General features: G+C 41.9%; 1 protein-coding gene across 10 annotated transcripts in view; it reads left to right on the top strand.

Moving 5' to 3' along the window:
• The window catches only part of DST (dystonin), a 1789835-nt gene that overhangs the window by 1114058 nt on the left and 659244 nt on the right, over positions 1 to 16533 (top strand). For 9 of the 10 annotated variants that reach the window (XM_069235771.1, XM_069235778.1, XM_069235775.1 and 6 more), the window contains one exon: positions 8043 to 8141. In XM_069235771.1, the coding sequence (XP_069091872.1) occupies positions 8043 to 8141 (99 nt within the window). Of the gene's footprint in view, positions 1 to 8042; positions 8142 to 13173; positions 16150 to 16533 lie in introns of all 10 variants that reach the window. The other variant, XM_069235780.1, reaches the window with a different exon arrangement.

Raw genomic sequence — 16533 nt, forward strand, 5'->3', positions numbered from 1 at the left:
CTGTAGTGGGATTTTAATTTAGTTTTGACCTTCCACCTGTTCTCCGTGCCTGGCTGTCCTCTCACATTCCTCACCCTGAAAGCATTTTTTTTATGGCCATGACAATGGCCTAGAGAGTGAGCGAGCTTTAGGCTCTTTCTGTGAACTTTCGGTATGCTATCCAAACAAGTTAGTTCTTCAGACTTGTGCCTCTTTTTTGTCTAAGGTTGTGACTTTTTTTCATATCCGGCACTCTATCACCCTTATGACATAATTTTCTCCACCTTACACCCTCTGAGGAGGAGAAACAACTTAATTGCCTAGCTCCAAGAAGGCTCTTTTTTTATCAATTGTACCTGACAGCACTGTGTGGACGATCAGCTCTTCATTGGGTTCCTGGGAGCGAAGAAGGAACAATGGTGCAGAAGAAAACCGTTTCCTGTTGGTTTGTCTTCTGCATAAATATCTGCTATACACTGGTGAAGAAGCATCCTCGAGAAGGCTTGCTGGCTTTTTTTTACCAGAGCCAAGGCTGCTACCCCTGCATTGGCACACGGAATGCCTGTTCTGGACATCTGTCAGGTTTCACAGACTCACCTCCCACTAGTTACTGCTCTGATATCTATTCTGAAGTGAGGTTAGAAGTCTCAGAAGAACAATTTACCTACCTTTGGTAATGCCTTTTCTGGTAGAGACTATGGGGGTCATTCCCGGGGCCGGGGTTGGCGGGAGCACCGCCAATAGGCTGGCGGTGCCCCGCAGGGCATTCTGACCGCGGCAGTTTGGCCGCGGCAGTTTGGCCGCGGTCAGATCAGGAAAACCGGCGGTGTCCTGCCGGTTTTCCGAGGCCCTGAGGAATCCCCCATGGCGGAGCAGCAAGCTGCGCCGCCATGGGGGATTCAGACCCCCTCACCGCCATCCTGTTCCTGGCGGTTCCGACCGCCAGGAACAGGATGGCGGTGAGGGGTGTCGTGGGGCCCCTGGGGGCCCCTGCAGTGCCCATGCCAATGGCATGGGCACTGCAGGGGCCCCCGTAAGCGGGCCCCACATAGAATTTCAGTGTCTGCATTGCAGACACTGAAATTCGCGACGGGTGCAACTGCACCCGTCGCACCCTTCCCACTACGCCGGCTCCATTCGGAGCCGGTGTCCTCGTGGGAAGGGGTTTCCCGCTGGGCTGGCGGGCGGCCTTCTGGCGGTCGCCCGCCAGCCCAGCGGGAAACACAGAATGGCCGCTGCGGTCTTTTGACCGCGGTGGGGTCATTCGGCGGTTCCCGCCAGGCGGGCGGCTCCCGACGCCCGCCGGGGTCTGAATGACCCCCTATATCTAACCACAGATTCCTCACCTCTTCTCCCATCCTCTCTGTTCTGTGAACTGGACTTGTTTTCCTTAAACAGATCCCATTCTAGGAATCTGCCCACTGATTTTGGCTCCACATCTACAGGTGTGGAAGAGTCAAGAAAGCAACTAATATCACCGGGCATGGATGACACCTGTAAAGTCCCACACATGTCACATCTGGTGTGGTACTGCAGGCACCACCTCCTTGCATGCAGAGGTACTGCTTCGAAGATTTCAAGATAAAGGCTGATGCCTGGGAAACTAGCTTAAGGTGAGGAATCTGCAGTTAGATATAGTCTGTACCAAAAAATGTGTTACTGAAGGTAAGCAACTTGTTTGATAAAGATGAATTCACCCTTTTACACTTAAAGAAGACATCCTATGTCATGGAGGATAAAAGTAGCACACAATTGGCTAGGCATGCTTTGAGGTAGAGAAGAAAAGGACTATGTGAAAGGAATACTCATCCCCGCAGGTGCTAAACGGACTGGTGATATACAGAACGAAGAGTTCTGCCACTTTGTTTCTGACCTATACTCCAGGAAGGCATGTTTCATACTCCAATAATTGACATATGTTAGTGACATACTGCTCTTCTGGGTTACTGGGTTGCAGTGGGAGACTTTGGAGTACTCCATACTGCAGGACAAGGTGAAAGTGACAATAAAAGCATTGAAACTGAGCAAAGCCCTGAGACTCAACGGGGTCATGGCCCAATTTTATAAATATTCACAAGTAAACTAATGGTTTAAATTAACTGCTCTGTTTAACTACTGTGCAGAAGTGGGATGCATGACCTCTACAATGAGAGAATCAATAACGTCAGTCCTCCTTAAACCAGGTAAACACAAAAGGAGGTGTACCTCTTTCCACCCCATTGCACTTTTGAATATTGACAGCAGAACTGTATGCAAAGAATTTGGCCACCCGGCTAAGCAAGGTAGTGCCCTCTCTGGTCCAGCTGCGCAGGGCAAGTTTGTGCAGGGGCTTCATGCACATGATAATATGAGGGCTCCTATCCACCTGGTGGAAAAGGCTACACTTAAGAAAATTCTGGCAATTTTGCCATCCTTGGGTGCAGAAAAAGCCTTTGACTGGGTGCATTGGTCCGTCCTGCTTCTAGTTTTGCGGCATATGGGAATTGGACATGATCCTGTTTCTGGTTGTTTTCAGCTATATGGTCCCAACGGCCAAGGACACACTTCCCAGGACTTTAGGAGGCACAGAGGCACCAGGCAGGGGTGCCCCTTATCCTCACTTCTGTTTGCCCTTTTTGTAGAACCTCTAGGATATCGCATCTTGAAGTCAGAGAGGGTGGTAGACACTAAATTTGGCGCCCAGAAATATAAACCTTCCTGCTACACAGATTTCATATTGCTTACCTTTGGGGTCCTCATGGTTGTCTCTCCGTGAGGTGAGGTGACAGTCCTTCTGCGGGCCTTTGAGCCAGTTTGCATATATAAAATTAATTATATTAAATTGGAAGCCCTCAATTTAACATTGCCGACCAGTGAAGTAACCTCTCCTCACAGGGATTTCCCTTTTGCTAGGCTGAGAAATCTAATAACTACTTAGGAGTGCAGATCATCAGGACTCCTGCTATACGGTTCCAATGAATTAAGTAGGACTGCCCATCAGGTCAGGGTGAACATAAGAAAATAGAGACTCAGTCCACATGTACCAACATTACGTGCTGACACAACTCCTAGCTAGCTCACAGTGCTCTATCTGAGCCCCTAACTGTACCAAGGCACAAGACAGTATCAGCAATCCTGAACATGATCACCCTGACTCCCAAGGAAGTTATTGAAACAGATCTACCCTTTCGTTGTTACTTTGCACGCCCACGATAGGCACAAGAAAGATAGGAAAAATGGCTTTTCAACATTTATTAAAACAATTGTATTCCTGTATAGAAGGCATAAGCTGCAATTATTAGGCACATGAAACAAAGCATTGTAACTAGCATCATAAGAATGGTAAAAAAAGGTGAACAATTCAACCATGGTAACATTACTATATGATTATACTACTATCTTTCCACTACCTACACCAGCGAAAGCATAGTCACAGTACCCTTTGCCTGATCTATTGGAATAGCCAACCACCCACTACCTGGGTATGATGTTCCAGGAGCCGGTCAGGTGTAGAGCAGACTATCATCCTTTGCAGGATGGAGGTCAGAGTCAGCAGGGCTGCATCTCAGTCACAGTGCCCCGTGTTCCATTGCAATCCCAGCAGAAGTGCTCCTCTGCTGAATGTAGCAGAGAGGCAGTTTGTGTAATAAAATCATTCTTTACATTTCACTGTGTCAAAGGTGCGATGGTTCATCTGAAGGCTTGAGTTGTCTCCACCGGACAATCATAATTCAAGGTCATCGAGTCCTGTGTGTCTAGCCTTTGACAGATTGTACAGATTGTATGGCAGTAACACTTACTGCGATAAGCTGCATGTACAGTGTTTTCCTAGTATATTATCGTGGAAAAACATAAAAAATCATCCTCAGAAAAATATGTCAAGCTAAATGCATTAAAAAATGGAGACAACGCAGGAACTAACGTGCTTCACCACACTCCAGTGGAACTATTGCACGTGAAATATCCCTAATATTTGCTGCAGTTCGCCGAGACTTAGATTCTTGGGACAACCTGATAATGTCACGGCTGGGCCAGATTTAAGCCTTTTAAGTAAATGCACTCCCGACTTTGTTGTACATGCTTCAGGCCCTCCTGATTTGGGTTGATAGAGGATAGCTCATTCAGATACAGCAACAAATGATACGATTTCTCTGGAGAAGGAAGGCATCTAGAGTCTCTCAGAGACTCTTAATGCACAGCAGGTGGGCTGGCTTTACCTTGTACTATGCAGCATCCCAGTTGAGAGTAGTTGTGGAATAGACCATGGCAGAATCACAGAACTACTGGCAACATATAGCCCATACCATTGTGTGCAGTCCTCTGTTGGACAAGAAACACAGGCCACCAAAAGCCTATCTAAGCACACCAGCTGCTACAACATTCCAGATCTGAGTCATCTACATAGAATGTCATGGCTTGGTGGCTTACCCCTCACCCTACACACCTATTTATTACAACACTGACTTTAACCCTGTAGCAGAGGGCACAGCTTTTCAGGGATGGTGGGGGGTTGGTGCAGGATGCAGTCAGATGTGCTTGAAGCATCCATAACTAAGACATGTTTTCAATGCAAGACAGACTTAGGCCTCTCTGAGATGGATCGATTTCAATATGCACAACTTAGACATTTGAGCGGCCATTATGAACACTGCGGTGTGGGCCGCCATGCCAGCGGGGGCGGGAAATCCCGCCAGCTGGCATGGCGGCCAACACTGCCACATAATGAACCCACGGAGGGCCGCAATAGGCGGCCCGCACTCACCGCCAGGCTGCCTCCGTCAGGCAGCCTGGTGGTGGTCAGCATCATCATCCGACAGGGCAGCGGTGCTGCCGCACGGATAATGATCCCTCAGCCTCCAGCCTTCCTCTGGTGGGGTTTCCTGCCAGGGAAAGACTGGCGGAAGGTGTGCACCGGGGCATCCCTGGGGGCCCCTGCACTGCCCAAGCACTTGACATGGGCAGCAGTGCAGGGGCCCCTTTGCAGTGTCCCATCGCGCAGGTCACTGCCTGATTTACGGGCAATAATCTGCGCGACGGGTGCAGCTGCACCCACCGCACAGAGGCATTGGTGGCGGCTCCATGTGGAACCGCCGTCGATGTCCCGGCCAGGCATTCCTCTGGGCCGACGGGCGGAAACAATGTTTCTGCCCGCTGGCCCAGAGGAATGTTTATGATATGGCCGGCGGGGTTCCGGGGGCGCTGGTGGTCATGGAGAAGACCACCAGCATGAACACAGCGGTTTTCACCGCTGTGTTCATAATGAGGGCCTTGGTCACCAACCCCACAATTTGTTTTGGTGCAACTCAGAATAAGACTGCACTAGAATCCTTGTTCTCATGCTGGTAAGCTCTGGAGGCCCTATATGTAAGCTAAACTGCGCATTGTTCAAACATAAGGCTCCCTTGTCTTGGCCTCTGAACATGGGGTGGCAAACAACTATCATAAAAACAAAGGGAGGTATTGGGCAGGGACATCATTTCCTCCTCCAAATCTATTTTAGGTAGGGTGATCCAATATAAAATCTGGTATAGCTGGCACTACACTCTAAATATTCCCCAATACCAACTGCTGGAGGGGCTGCAGGAGTAAAGTTGACGGAATACATGTCCTTTGTGGGAGGAGGTGGTGGACCTATTAAAGGAGATTTTGGATTATCTAATACCCTTTGTTCCTGAGGTCATCCTGCTTGGCTTAAAACCCACCAAACTTGAAATGATGTCTAAAAGGGATGGCACATGGTGCTACACTATCTGGGGGTGGCCAAACTTTTCATTGGAAAAAGAAGGACTCTCCAATACTCTTCCAGTGGCACCATAGACTCTGAAAGATGTTAGAACATTTGCCTAACAATATGAATGGAACCCCACTATGTTTTGAGTCTCAATGAAAGCTGGTATACAGAGTCCAGCGTAGGGGCCTCCCAAATACCATACTCCCTGTCAAATGGAAGACTCAAAATCTCTACAACTGAGGCTTGTGAACTGGCCCCTCACTGTTGGGAGGGGGGGTGTATCCCTTACAGAGAACCAGGGTTAAGAGGTATGGTCTCCTCGATGAAAACTTTTGCTTTCTAGAACGCTGTGAGGAGGGTGGCTAAGTGTGACTTTCCCTGTGGTGAGGTGGGGGAAGTTGAGGCGTTAAAACTGTTGGAAGGGTTGTTAGTTATTTTGGTTTTCTTTAACATGTTGTCCCTCTCATTACGTGCGGTCATATACACATCATGTACTAAATATGGTCCTCAAAATGCCCTTGCCTTTTGATATTTTAGTCTTTGATATTTTGTTCTTGATATCCTCATATCACAATATTTCTGTTGTTGATATTCAGTAGTACAATCAGATATTCTGCTTTCATATGCTTAGAGTCAAATTATGCCAGATAAATCATGAAAACGGTAAACTTCCATTATGTAGGCTAGCCTTTCTGTGAATCAGATAAGTTGCAGATATTCATGATATGCAGACGTCCACAGAAAGGGTTCACATTTCTTTTGTGATTCAGTAGTATATGTTTAATATGCTCCTCGTGCCAGATGTATGAAGACCTTTTACTGGTCCGTTTGTGATCGACAAAATGCTGTTTGGCATGAACTATCCCCATTTTGCAAGACGATAACCTATTACCGACTTGCAAAATGGGTTTGCGACTCGCTACTAAGAAGGGGCATGCCAAGAGCGTCCCTTCCTAATAGCGACTTGCAGGCACATGTATGATTGTTTTACGACCACTTTGGTGGTAACCCATTCGCAAATGGGAAGGGGTCACCAAGGGAACCCTTTCCCTTCACGAATGGGGGTGCAGACTTATTTTAAGAGCGGGCAGTGGTCCCAGTGACACTGCCTACTCTTCAAAAATTAAAAGAAAACTTTTCAGTCTTCTTTTTGTAATACAGCCCATTTTCCTTACAGGAAAATGGGCTGGATTACAAAAAAATGCTTTATTAAAAAAGCAATCACAGACCTGGTGGCCTGCTGACCCTAGCAGGCCACCATCCCTATGATTGTAGCCATTCACAATGGGTCGCGAATTGCGACCTGTCTCATGAATATTGATGAGGTAAGTCCATTTGCGGATCAGTAACAGTGTAGAGGACACCGTTGAACATTTTGTATTGCAACTCGCAATTTGCAATTTGCAGGAATTTGCAAATTGCGAGTCAATACAAAATCTAGTACATGTGGCCCCTCATTCAAAAAACAGTTTGCTCACTTAAATGTCACTTAAATGCATGAATGGTGGAATTTATATTGATAAATGCTAAATCCTATATATCACACAATCACAGTTTGTGAATTCCCCCTTCCTCTTGTAAAAGTCCACTTTCTAATTGAATCTTTCTGCTTGACAAATTCTGTATTAGGGAAAGTGAAAGAGGTATAACATGCTGCTTAATTAACCAAATCCCCCGAACATCCATAAAGTCTACAATTACTGAGTATGCACAAATGTTATCCACCTCATATATGTTACACTGTGAATACACAGAAAACCTTCTGCACAAGACTAGAACTGCTGTTTTCTTAGTGGAAAATGTAAAGGAGCAACCCATTTTAATGTGGGCTGTTCATAAGGGTTCCTAATAGGAAAAATAGTTTTTCTTGTGAAGAAAGCATGAAGCTCATAGATTGTGGTTAACATTATTGTCAACATGTTCCCAAAAGATGATATATGTAAAGTGTGTTAGGGGGCCGGGGACTTCTGAAAACGTGTTGGTGCTGTACATTTCTAATTGTACTACTGACAATGTCTTTGAGTTCCCACAAAACAAAAATAGTCATTCTAGGACACTTAAATCTCCAGACCAAGATTTACAATTTTCTGTAAATGAGCTCCCAGGTAACCTGTGCATCAAATGCCTTAAATAGAGAAATGCAGGCTCTTTGGGGTACTGTGAACTAATAGCTATTCAAAACTATGCCATTAGGCTCAAACCATCACACCAGCACAACAACAATGTAATCAAATATTTTCACAGCTAGATGGTTACTGTTCAAGTTAGGTGTTAGGAAATGCACAAAGGGTATGATGCTGTTTTTTTGTACAACTTTAAACTTACATCTTTTCTTCTCATTTATTTTTTGCAGTTCATGGAGTTAAGAGCTCGCTACACAGCTTTAATAACATTGTTGAGCCAGTATGTGAAATTTGCTGCTGAAACCCTTAAAAGGATGGAAGAGGAGGAGGTAACAGTACAACTAAAATATCAGTCAGATAAAACAATATGAGTTTCAAGGGATAACATTTGAACTAATAATGTTATGTGTAATACATAAACATAAGTATATTTCAGTATGTTCACTAAGCACATCATGCAGCAGCCTTTGATGGAACAAAATATTCCATCAAATATTTCATGATTCATGAGGAATTACACACAACCATGCAGAACTAATAGGCTGCTAGTCAGGCACATTAATATTTAGTTTATCCACATACAGAGGTGTAAGCATAGGTATCACGTAACAGTTTGTCATTAAGGCAAACTATATACATAAATGCCTGTGAAAAGTAGACTGGGTAGAGAAACACTGTTCAGACCTCAGACCCCATGGGTTCTAGGCTGAGAGCAATATAATACATTGACCTTCCTGAGGGGCCAGTAGCTTTAACGTTGGCATGAAACAACAGACCCATGTTTTGTTTATGGCTGATTGTTATAACATGAACGTGGAGTTGTTGGGATCATGGGGGCAGCTCATGAGCAGTAACTAAAGTCGATCATCTGGAAGATAGAGAAAGTTTAAGTATTACTGTGGGCAGGGTGTGTCTGGAGTTCAACAGTTCATGGCCTTTAGAGCCGGAGCTACATCTCTTTCCCACTTTTGCTTCACAGCAGTGCATCTTAGACAGTCAACTTAATTGTTTTTTCTTTGTGGTCAAAGACTCCATTTATGAGGTGGGATTATCAAAATGTAAACATTCTGCTGCTTTGTTAGAGGCAAACAACTTTTCTTAACATGTAGCTGCGTTTGATTGTTTTTTAAGATTTACTGAGAAACTGCCCAATGCTATACTGGTTAGCTGAGTGAGGTAGTGAAGAGACACGATTCTGCAAAGAACGCATTTCAACAGAAGCAGAGGTTTGCCTTGTATATCCCATATCAGAAGGTTCCTTGAACTCATAATCAAGCTTTCACTCTTAAATAGAAGAGCCCAGATACCAGAAGAGCCATATCAATGTACAACAGTAGTGTGTGTTTGGAGGGTTGTTTTTATTTGTTAAAAGTTTTTTAGGGATCTTTATCCTCACCTTAGGAAATTTAAAAAAAGAAAATATATATATACTCTATCAACAAACCATATAATGACTCGTAGGCTAGGATGGGCTTCCAGGGGTCAGTTTGTAAACCTGTACAAGCTTTTAGAACTACTTCGACTGCATTCGTTTTTTTTTGCAATCAGTCACTTTAGAGGTAACAATAGGGCATCACTAGACCTCACATTATCTTTTGCGACAGCACCATAATTGGCTCCTATTCCTTTGTATAATATGACACATTTAAGAGGCTAAGTGCATAAGAGGCTGTTGAGCTCATTTTTATAATCTGTGGTTTCTGGGTCTATGGCTTCTCCCTCTTTATTTCTCTCAAAAGACTAACTTTGTATGTGTGAACAAACCTACACACACATACAGTAGCATGCACTAACCACAACATAAATGGGAGTGTATCACTCATTGTGCCTTCTTAGCCCACTAACAGGTTTGTATTCAGGGCTTGTGTATCAACAATGCTGATAGCATTTAGGTATAACTGGACATTGGAGCCATATTAAAGCTGTGTCAATGTGAAATTGATGCCTTCCTGTACTATTTAAGAATGCTCATACGTATTGAATTTCATCAGTTCTGAAAATTTTAGTAAAACTGAAACACCAAATGTTCGTTTCTATCTCCTATATTCTCACCTAGCAGAAATACTTAGGAAGAAAACATATCTGTTTCATGTTTATAAAATGAAACCAAAGTAGGCAATTTAACAACTGTGCAGAAATGGATATGATTTTTGTATTTGGGGTTACGTGGTAGAGTGTGTTCATTTTTTGCAGCGCAAACACGTACTAAGCCTGCAGAAAAAGCACATAGAAATTCATATATTTCAAATGCAGGAATATTAGTCACATGTAAAAAGTGTTTTTTTAAATTAATACTGAACAACATGAGAGGGAAAATAACTCCAATATCTTAGTATGCAAATCAAGAGTTTTGTTTGCAAAATCCAGTGCTGGACTATGTATAGAAACACACAGGAGGCTGTGGATTGTCCATTATCAGAACTCAGTGACTAATCACAACGAGTCAAATAGGCAACAGTTTTCCAAGCGTTTTAAAAACAGGTTCTAGGCATGTCCAATAATAGTGCAGAAGCATCACCCTGTGAGAGTCAAAACCTAAGCAAACACAAAAGATTTCTGCAAGTTCAGGAAAATGCTGTCCTATAGTAATGGTAACAGAACCATCTACATGAACCTCAAAGCATGCAGAAGCAAATAAATACAAGGAAATAGTCTACAGCACAGGGTCAGAGGTCAAGGAATATGCCTCTGAACCTAAAAGGAGAACATGAACAAAATGTACAACACACTTTTTAGTAATAGCACCATTGTAGTAGAGGTTGCGGGCTCTGTTTCAAAGTCAGTTGTTAATCTGTCAACACAAAGGGTAAATGGTGATAAGTGTATAGACATAAGCGTCCACACTTGCACTATTAAAAGTCTCACAAATGCAGAATAGATCGTGAGGTTGGTTATAGGAAATAAAATGAAACAACACAATGTTTTATTTTTAGAAAATTCTAGAAAAACAGTAATTTATCACAGGCATACCACTTCAGGAGCACTAATACCTGTAAGTATAGATACCAAATTCAGTAACTACAAGAACCTTCCCATTCACCTCATAAAGGTTCTACTAAATAAATGCCTCTATATCATCTTCCTATACGAGGCATGCCAGAACTCGTATGTAACTCGATTGATGAAGCTCAAGTAACTTTATGCACACATTATCAAAGATCTTTTAATGCGAATGAGCCCTCTGAACATGTGGGATCTTTGCGTATGACACAAGAAGACATTTAGGAAATGAGGAAAGGTGCCATTTAAAATTAACCTGTCCGGGCCCCTGAAATTACAGAAAATGCAATATTGCAAACTACGGGGCACTATTGGTATGTGATAGAAAAAAACAAGTCCCCAAGATAGGATGCTAACACAAGGAACATTATAATGAACATGTAAGAGAATTTGCCTCCAGAATTGGAATACATTAAAATAGTAACCCAAGACACTACTAAAAAAGACATGCACAAAAATGAAGCCTTCTGCACAAGTTCTTCAGAATAAGACAATAGACATACAATCACAGAATGTACATATGAACGCCCTGAAAAACATAAAAGTTCAAGAAGCAGAAATGTGCAGTGAGGAAAAGGGAAGCAATCTTTATATATCATTTGAATCATTACCACTTGGATAGAAATTCAGTTGACTGTCAATTCTTCAAAAGAGATTAACCTAATGAGAAGCTGAATCAGCAGAAACGAATATCATGCAGATAATTTTCGTATGTCAAACAAATGACAATTAATTCAAAATCAGAGAGAACATCCATCATATTTCATGAAAGAGTCTTGCTTAATGATTGACAAAAATGTGGTATTTGCGTGCAGTGCTCTTTAAAAGCTGATTATCAGGTGATCAGCTATATCCCTAGAACTTAACTTTTATAATTCAGTAGGGGATCTCTAGACAATACTAGAACCACTACATGCCACCAGTCATGCTGTGATGGAAATGCAGATTACTGAAAAGTTACTATAACACTACAACACCACCAGTTCATTCTCAATAATGCAGTAGCTCTTAGACATCTTACTCTTGATTTTTTAAATACAAAAATACAAACTGTACAAGTGACGTAAATTACATTGATGTAGGCAAATTGTGTACCAGTGCAGTTCTGTTTTCACCTACAGTTAGACTGCCAGTCTGCAGCAGAGCACTGATCATTTGGTGAAAATTGGTTGGTGTAAAATCACATTGTACTTTTGTAAATTTAGCCCACCCCACTATTGAATTTATCATCAACAGTGTACTTAAGGTAATCTGGTACTGTGCTTCAACACATTGAAGCCTAGTCCTACTAAACATTTCAGAACATTTTTATACACTTAACTACAAAAGCTTGTTTATGTTATTTCTGACCTTTACGTATAACACACCTGCGTGACTGAAAAACATTCTATAAAGATTTATGACAGAATCATGAAATTTCTAAATGTTGTTTTAGATTCTTGTGATTTTCTTAAAATGTGGCTTTGAAATCAGAAGATGATCATTTGTACAGAATACATTTTCATATTTAAAATGTATAATTGTATGTCATGGTAACATTTTAGTTGTATGTCATTTTAGATCAAATCTGACCCTTTGCAACACTTAACATTAGTGATCTGTAATACAATTAATGATTAAGATGCAATTCTAATCTACAAAATGAAATATTTACCTGAACTCAAGAGACATGATGATTTATGCAACCATATTGATCACATTGTAGGATTTAATATTTCTCATACATAAATTGACAAATACTTTAACATTTTCAACTTATACAAAAGACAGAAAGGAAGAGTGGAATTGCCTTTGCATTACCTATTGACTTGTAACTGTGGCTATCTTTACTTGATGTTTATCCAGAGAAGAAGACAAGGATCTGTATGTCTTTGAGAAGGGGTACTGCATGATGTTTCTGGCACAAACTAATATATATTCTATACTTCTTTTGCCACACCTTTTCCAGAGCTGTGTTGCTTAAAACATAATGCAAATTTAGTACTGTCCCTTCTAGTGATGTTGAGCTTTGTGTCTTGTGTTTTACTTGCATGTAGTCTTCTCGCATCAATCATGGCAATGCTCATTTGAGTGAGAACACATGCAACGCATGTATTCAGATGCCAGCTGAGTATCGGGTGTTGGGTCCTTTGCACTGGGTCATGTTTTAAAGTGGTGCCTCTGTGCCTTTTTAATGCGGCTGTTGTCTTGAAGCTTGAAGCTTTCTTTCAGAAAAAGGTGGTGGGAAATCACTTGTGATGCTGCTTTGCTGTGCAGACATGTAAGTATTTCAATATGTACCTATAGAGTGTTATTGAAAGAAGTTATCGGTTGTCATCAAACAAAGCTAAACTCAGCATATCCTATTTAATTTCATTGTAGATGCTGAAGTACAAGGAAGCCTCAGCCGGATCAGCATATCCAGATTTATTAGAGGAACAAAGAGCTGCAGTAGATGAGAACAGAAGGCTCTTGGAGACAGTCAGAGAGCTGGAAACAATGGTAGAAGAGTTGAAAAGGCAGAAATTTTTAGTAGAGCAAGAGCTGCCTAAAGTGAAAGCAGCTGCTGAAAGTGAACTGAAGAAACAGCAGAAGACCATTGAAGAGCTCTCCCTCCAGAAGACAAAGGCTGAGTATGAGGCAAGGCAGTGCCGCATTGAACTGGAGAGTGTGGTGAAGGAGAAAGCTGCTGTAGAGCAACAATTAGACCACGTGCGACAACTCACTTTTGAGTCTGAGGCTAAACGGACAGCAGTTGAAGAAAAGCTCAGAGCCTTCCGAACCCAGATTGAGGAGAGTACGACCTCCAGACGAAAGCTGGAAGATCACCTCAAAAGACGAGATACAGATCTCCATGATTTGGAACAGCAGAAGAAAAATTTGATGGTGGAATTGAGAAGGAAAGCCGATGTTGAGGACACTCTCTTGCTGCAAATAAAGCAAATGGAGCAAGACCTTGAGTTTCAAAGGATGCAAGCTGAAAAGCAACAGCAACAGAAGGAGAAAATTGAATCTGAAGCCAGAAGAAAAATATCCGAAGCAAGATACACAATGGTGACAACCCGAGAAACAGTTTTACCATTGCGAGCATCAATGAATGATGTTCAATATAAGATTGAATCTGAAATGCGAGGAATTCAAAAAGACCATGACACAAGGAAATTAGATGCCCTAAAACATCAGGTAGAGGAATTAATGCAAGCCAACAAGAAAGCTGAAAAGGAAGTAAAACAGTTAAAATCAGAGCTAAGTTCCATGCAGCTTCAAAAAACAACATTGGAGGAAAAGACACATCAAATGAAAGGTCAGCTGGATGATACCAATAATAAGGTAAGGCAGCTTAAAGGAGAGCTGGAGCAGAAAAGTAAGGCTGAACAGGACTATATACAACAGGTGAGGGAACTTGATAGGAAACTATTCGAAAGCCAGGATAAGGCAGAAGAGGTTATGCAGGAGGCATTTGATCTAAAAAAGATTAAAATTAATTATCAAGAGGAGCTTAAATCTCTCCAGCAGGACAAACATTCTTTGGAGCAGAAGATACGTATTCAGAAGTCTGAACTTGATGAATTAAGGGAAAAATATAAATCTCAGCAGGAGCAGCTACTGCAAAAAGAAATGGCAGAGCGAAACCACCAGCAGAGGACAACATTCCTCGAGGAAGAATTGAGTAGAAAGAAAAATGAGCTGGTGGAGCTCAAAAAGAAATCTGACGAGCTTCTAAGGTTTCAGTCTAAAGGAGAATCTAATGCTAAACAATTAAATGCACAAATTATTTCACTGAGGGAAGAGAAAATGGTAGCTGAGCAGCAAATTCAGGCTCGTAAGGAAGAAATGGACAGTTTGAGGGAGCAGCTGAAGAAATGCCAGGAGCAATTATATCAGAATTCAAAACAAGAAAAGGACAACCAGCATAAAATTCAAAAGCTTCAAGATGATTTAGAGCGAAGTAATCAGTGGTCAGAGACGCTGAAGGAAAAACTCGATGAGCTGACCAAACTTAATAAGGATACTGATATGCTAATGCGAAAAGTCAAGTCAGATTCTGAAAATATAATTATAGAGAAAAATACCATACAGCAAAGTAATATCTCCCTAAAAGCACAATTGGACAACTTTAAAGAGCAGCTTAGAACTGCAAATGAGCGGCTCCAAAAGCAGGTGAAAATTGAGCAGGAGTACCAAATTTCAATGAAGAGACTGGAAGATGACTTGACGAAGACCAAGAACATGGCTAACGACTTTAAAGAGAAATGCGATCGTCAGAGCATTGCAATCTTGAATGCTGAGAAAGAAATCAGGAATTATAAATCTGAGCTGAGTGCAGTCAGGATGGAGAAGAATTTAAGTGAGCAGAAGATACAATTGAACCAGAACCAATTGCAGGAGTTGAACGGCAAACTAAAGAAAGCTCAAGATGCGCTCCAGCAGAAGGGGATGGAAGAACACATAACTCAGAAAAAGATGGCAATGTTTGAAGATGAATCCAAAAAACAGAAACACCAGTCAGAAGAGCTTAGGAAGAAACTTGAAAAGGTCATGGAGTCCAGTATGAGCACTGAGAGCGACATCACACTAATTAAACGTGAGTGTGCATCTCTCCGTCAAGAGAAGAGTCTGACTGAGGAGAAGCTTAAGATGCAAAAAGTAGAAATTGCTGATTTGCAAGAGAGACTTCAAAAATGTCGTGAACTTGTCCAGCAAGGAAAGCAAGCAGAAATTGAACATTTTCAAAAATGCAGAAAATTAGAGGAAGAAGTGGAGATGCAGAAGCGTATGGTTGACAACATGAAACAGAAGGTAGAATCACAGAGGAAAGAGCACTTGAATCAGCTACAACAGTTGCACACGGAGATCCAACAGTCGGGCAGCCTCAGAAGCCCTGGGCTGAAACCAGACTTTGATAAGAGAGGAAGTGAGTATAAATATTCATCAGGTAGCTCTTCTCGAGATTTTGAGCAGTTTCACCAAATGTCGAAGACGTCCCCATTGCTCAGACGGAAGCAGGAGCCACAAATGGCAGATATAAATATTCCCCTTTATATTTCTGAGCAAGAAGAAGAGAAACATGTGCGGGTGGATGGTATCTTTGAAGATCCGATACAAAAGGAGCGTCAGTTTCAAATGTCTAGGATGAAACAGTCTTTTGATGAGAATGACAATAAACCATCATTCACAGAATATGTCTCTCAAACCAGCACAGAATTTCAGATCTCTGTTGACGACAGGAGCTCATTGAGGCATATGTTGGAAATAGAGAACATTCGAGACAAAAATCTTCAGAATATTAGGCAGACCTTGAAGCAAGAAGAAGAGAAGCTTAAAGAGGAAGTTGGGAAATTCCAGCTGCCTCTAGAGGTATTCCGTGAAGGTGTACTTCTCTGGTGATGGGTTCATATGTTGATGGGTTCATATGTTCCTCTTAAGTGCCTTGACTTTTGCATGTTTTTCTTTTCATTTCTTGCTGTTTCTTCCTCTCACACATCTTTGCAACAAATTTACATTCATACATATTCAACAGTTTTATTACATATTTACTATGTATATCAAATAAAGATATAAAATTATTCTGCTACAGCTATTGTCAAAGAAGTGGCAGTAATCTTTCTAAAAGTTTAAAAAACATACATTTATATTAGGCTGTCTGTGCCTCATTGCTGATTCTGAGACACAAAAGCCAACACCCCTGGGGGCATTTCTCTTTTGCTTCCTTCAATGGCTGTACCTTTGCTTTGAAATATC

The sequence above is a fragment of the Pleurodeles waltl genome, chromosome 5 (assembly GCF_031143425.1).
Source record: "Pleurodeles waltl isolate 20211129_DDA chromosome 5, aPleWal1.hap1.20221129, whole genome shotgun sequence".
Lineage (NCBI taxonomy): Eukaryota > Metazoa > Chordata > Amphibia > Caudata > Salamandridae > Pleurodeles > Pleurodeles waltl.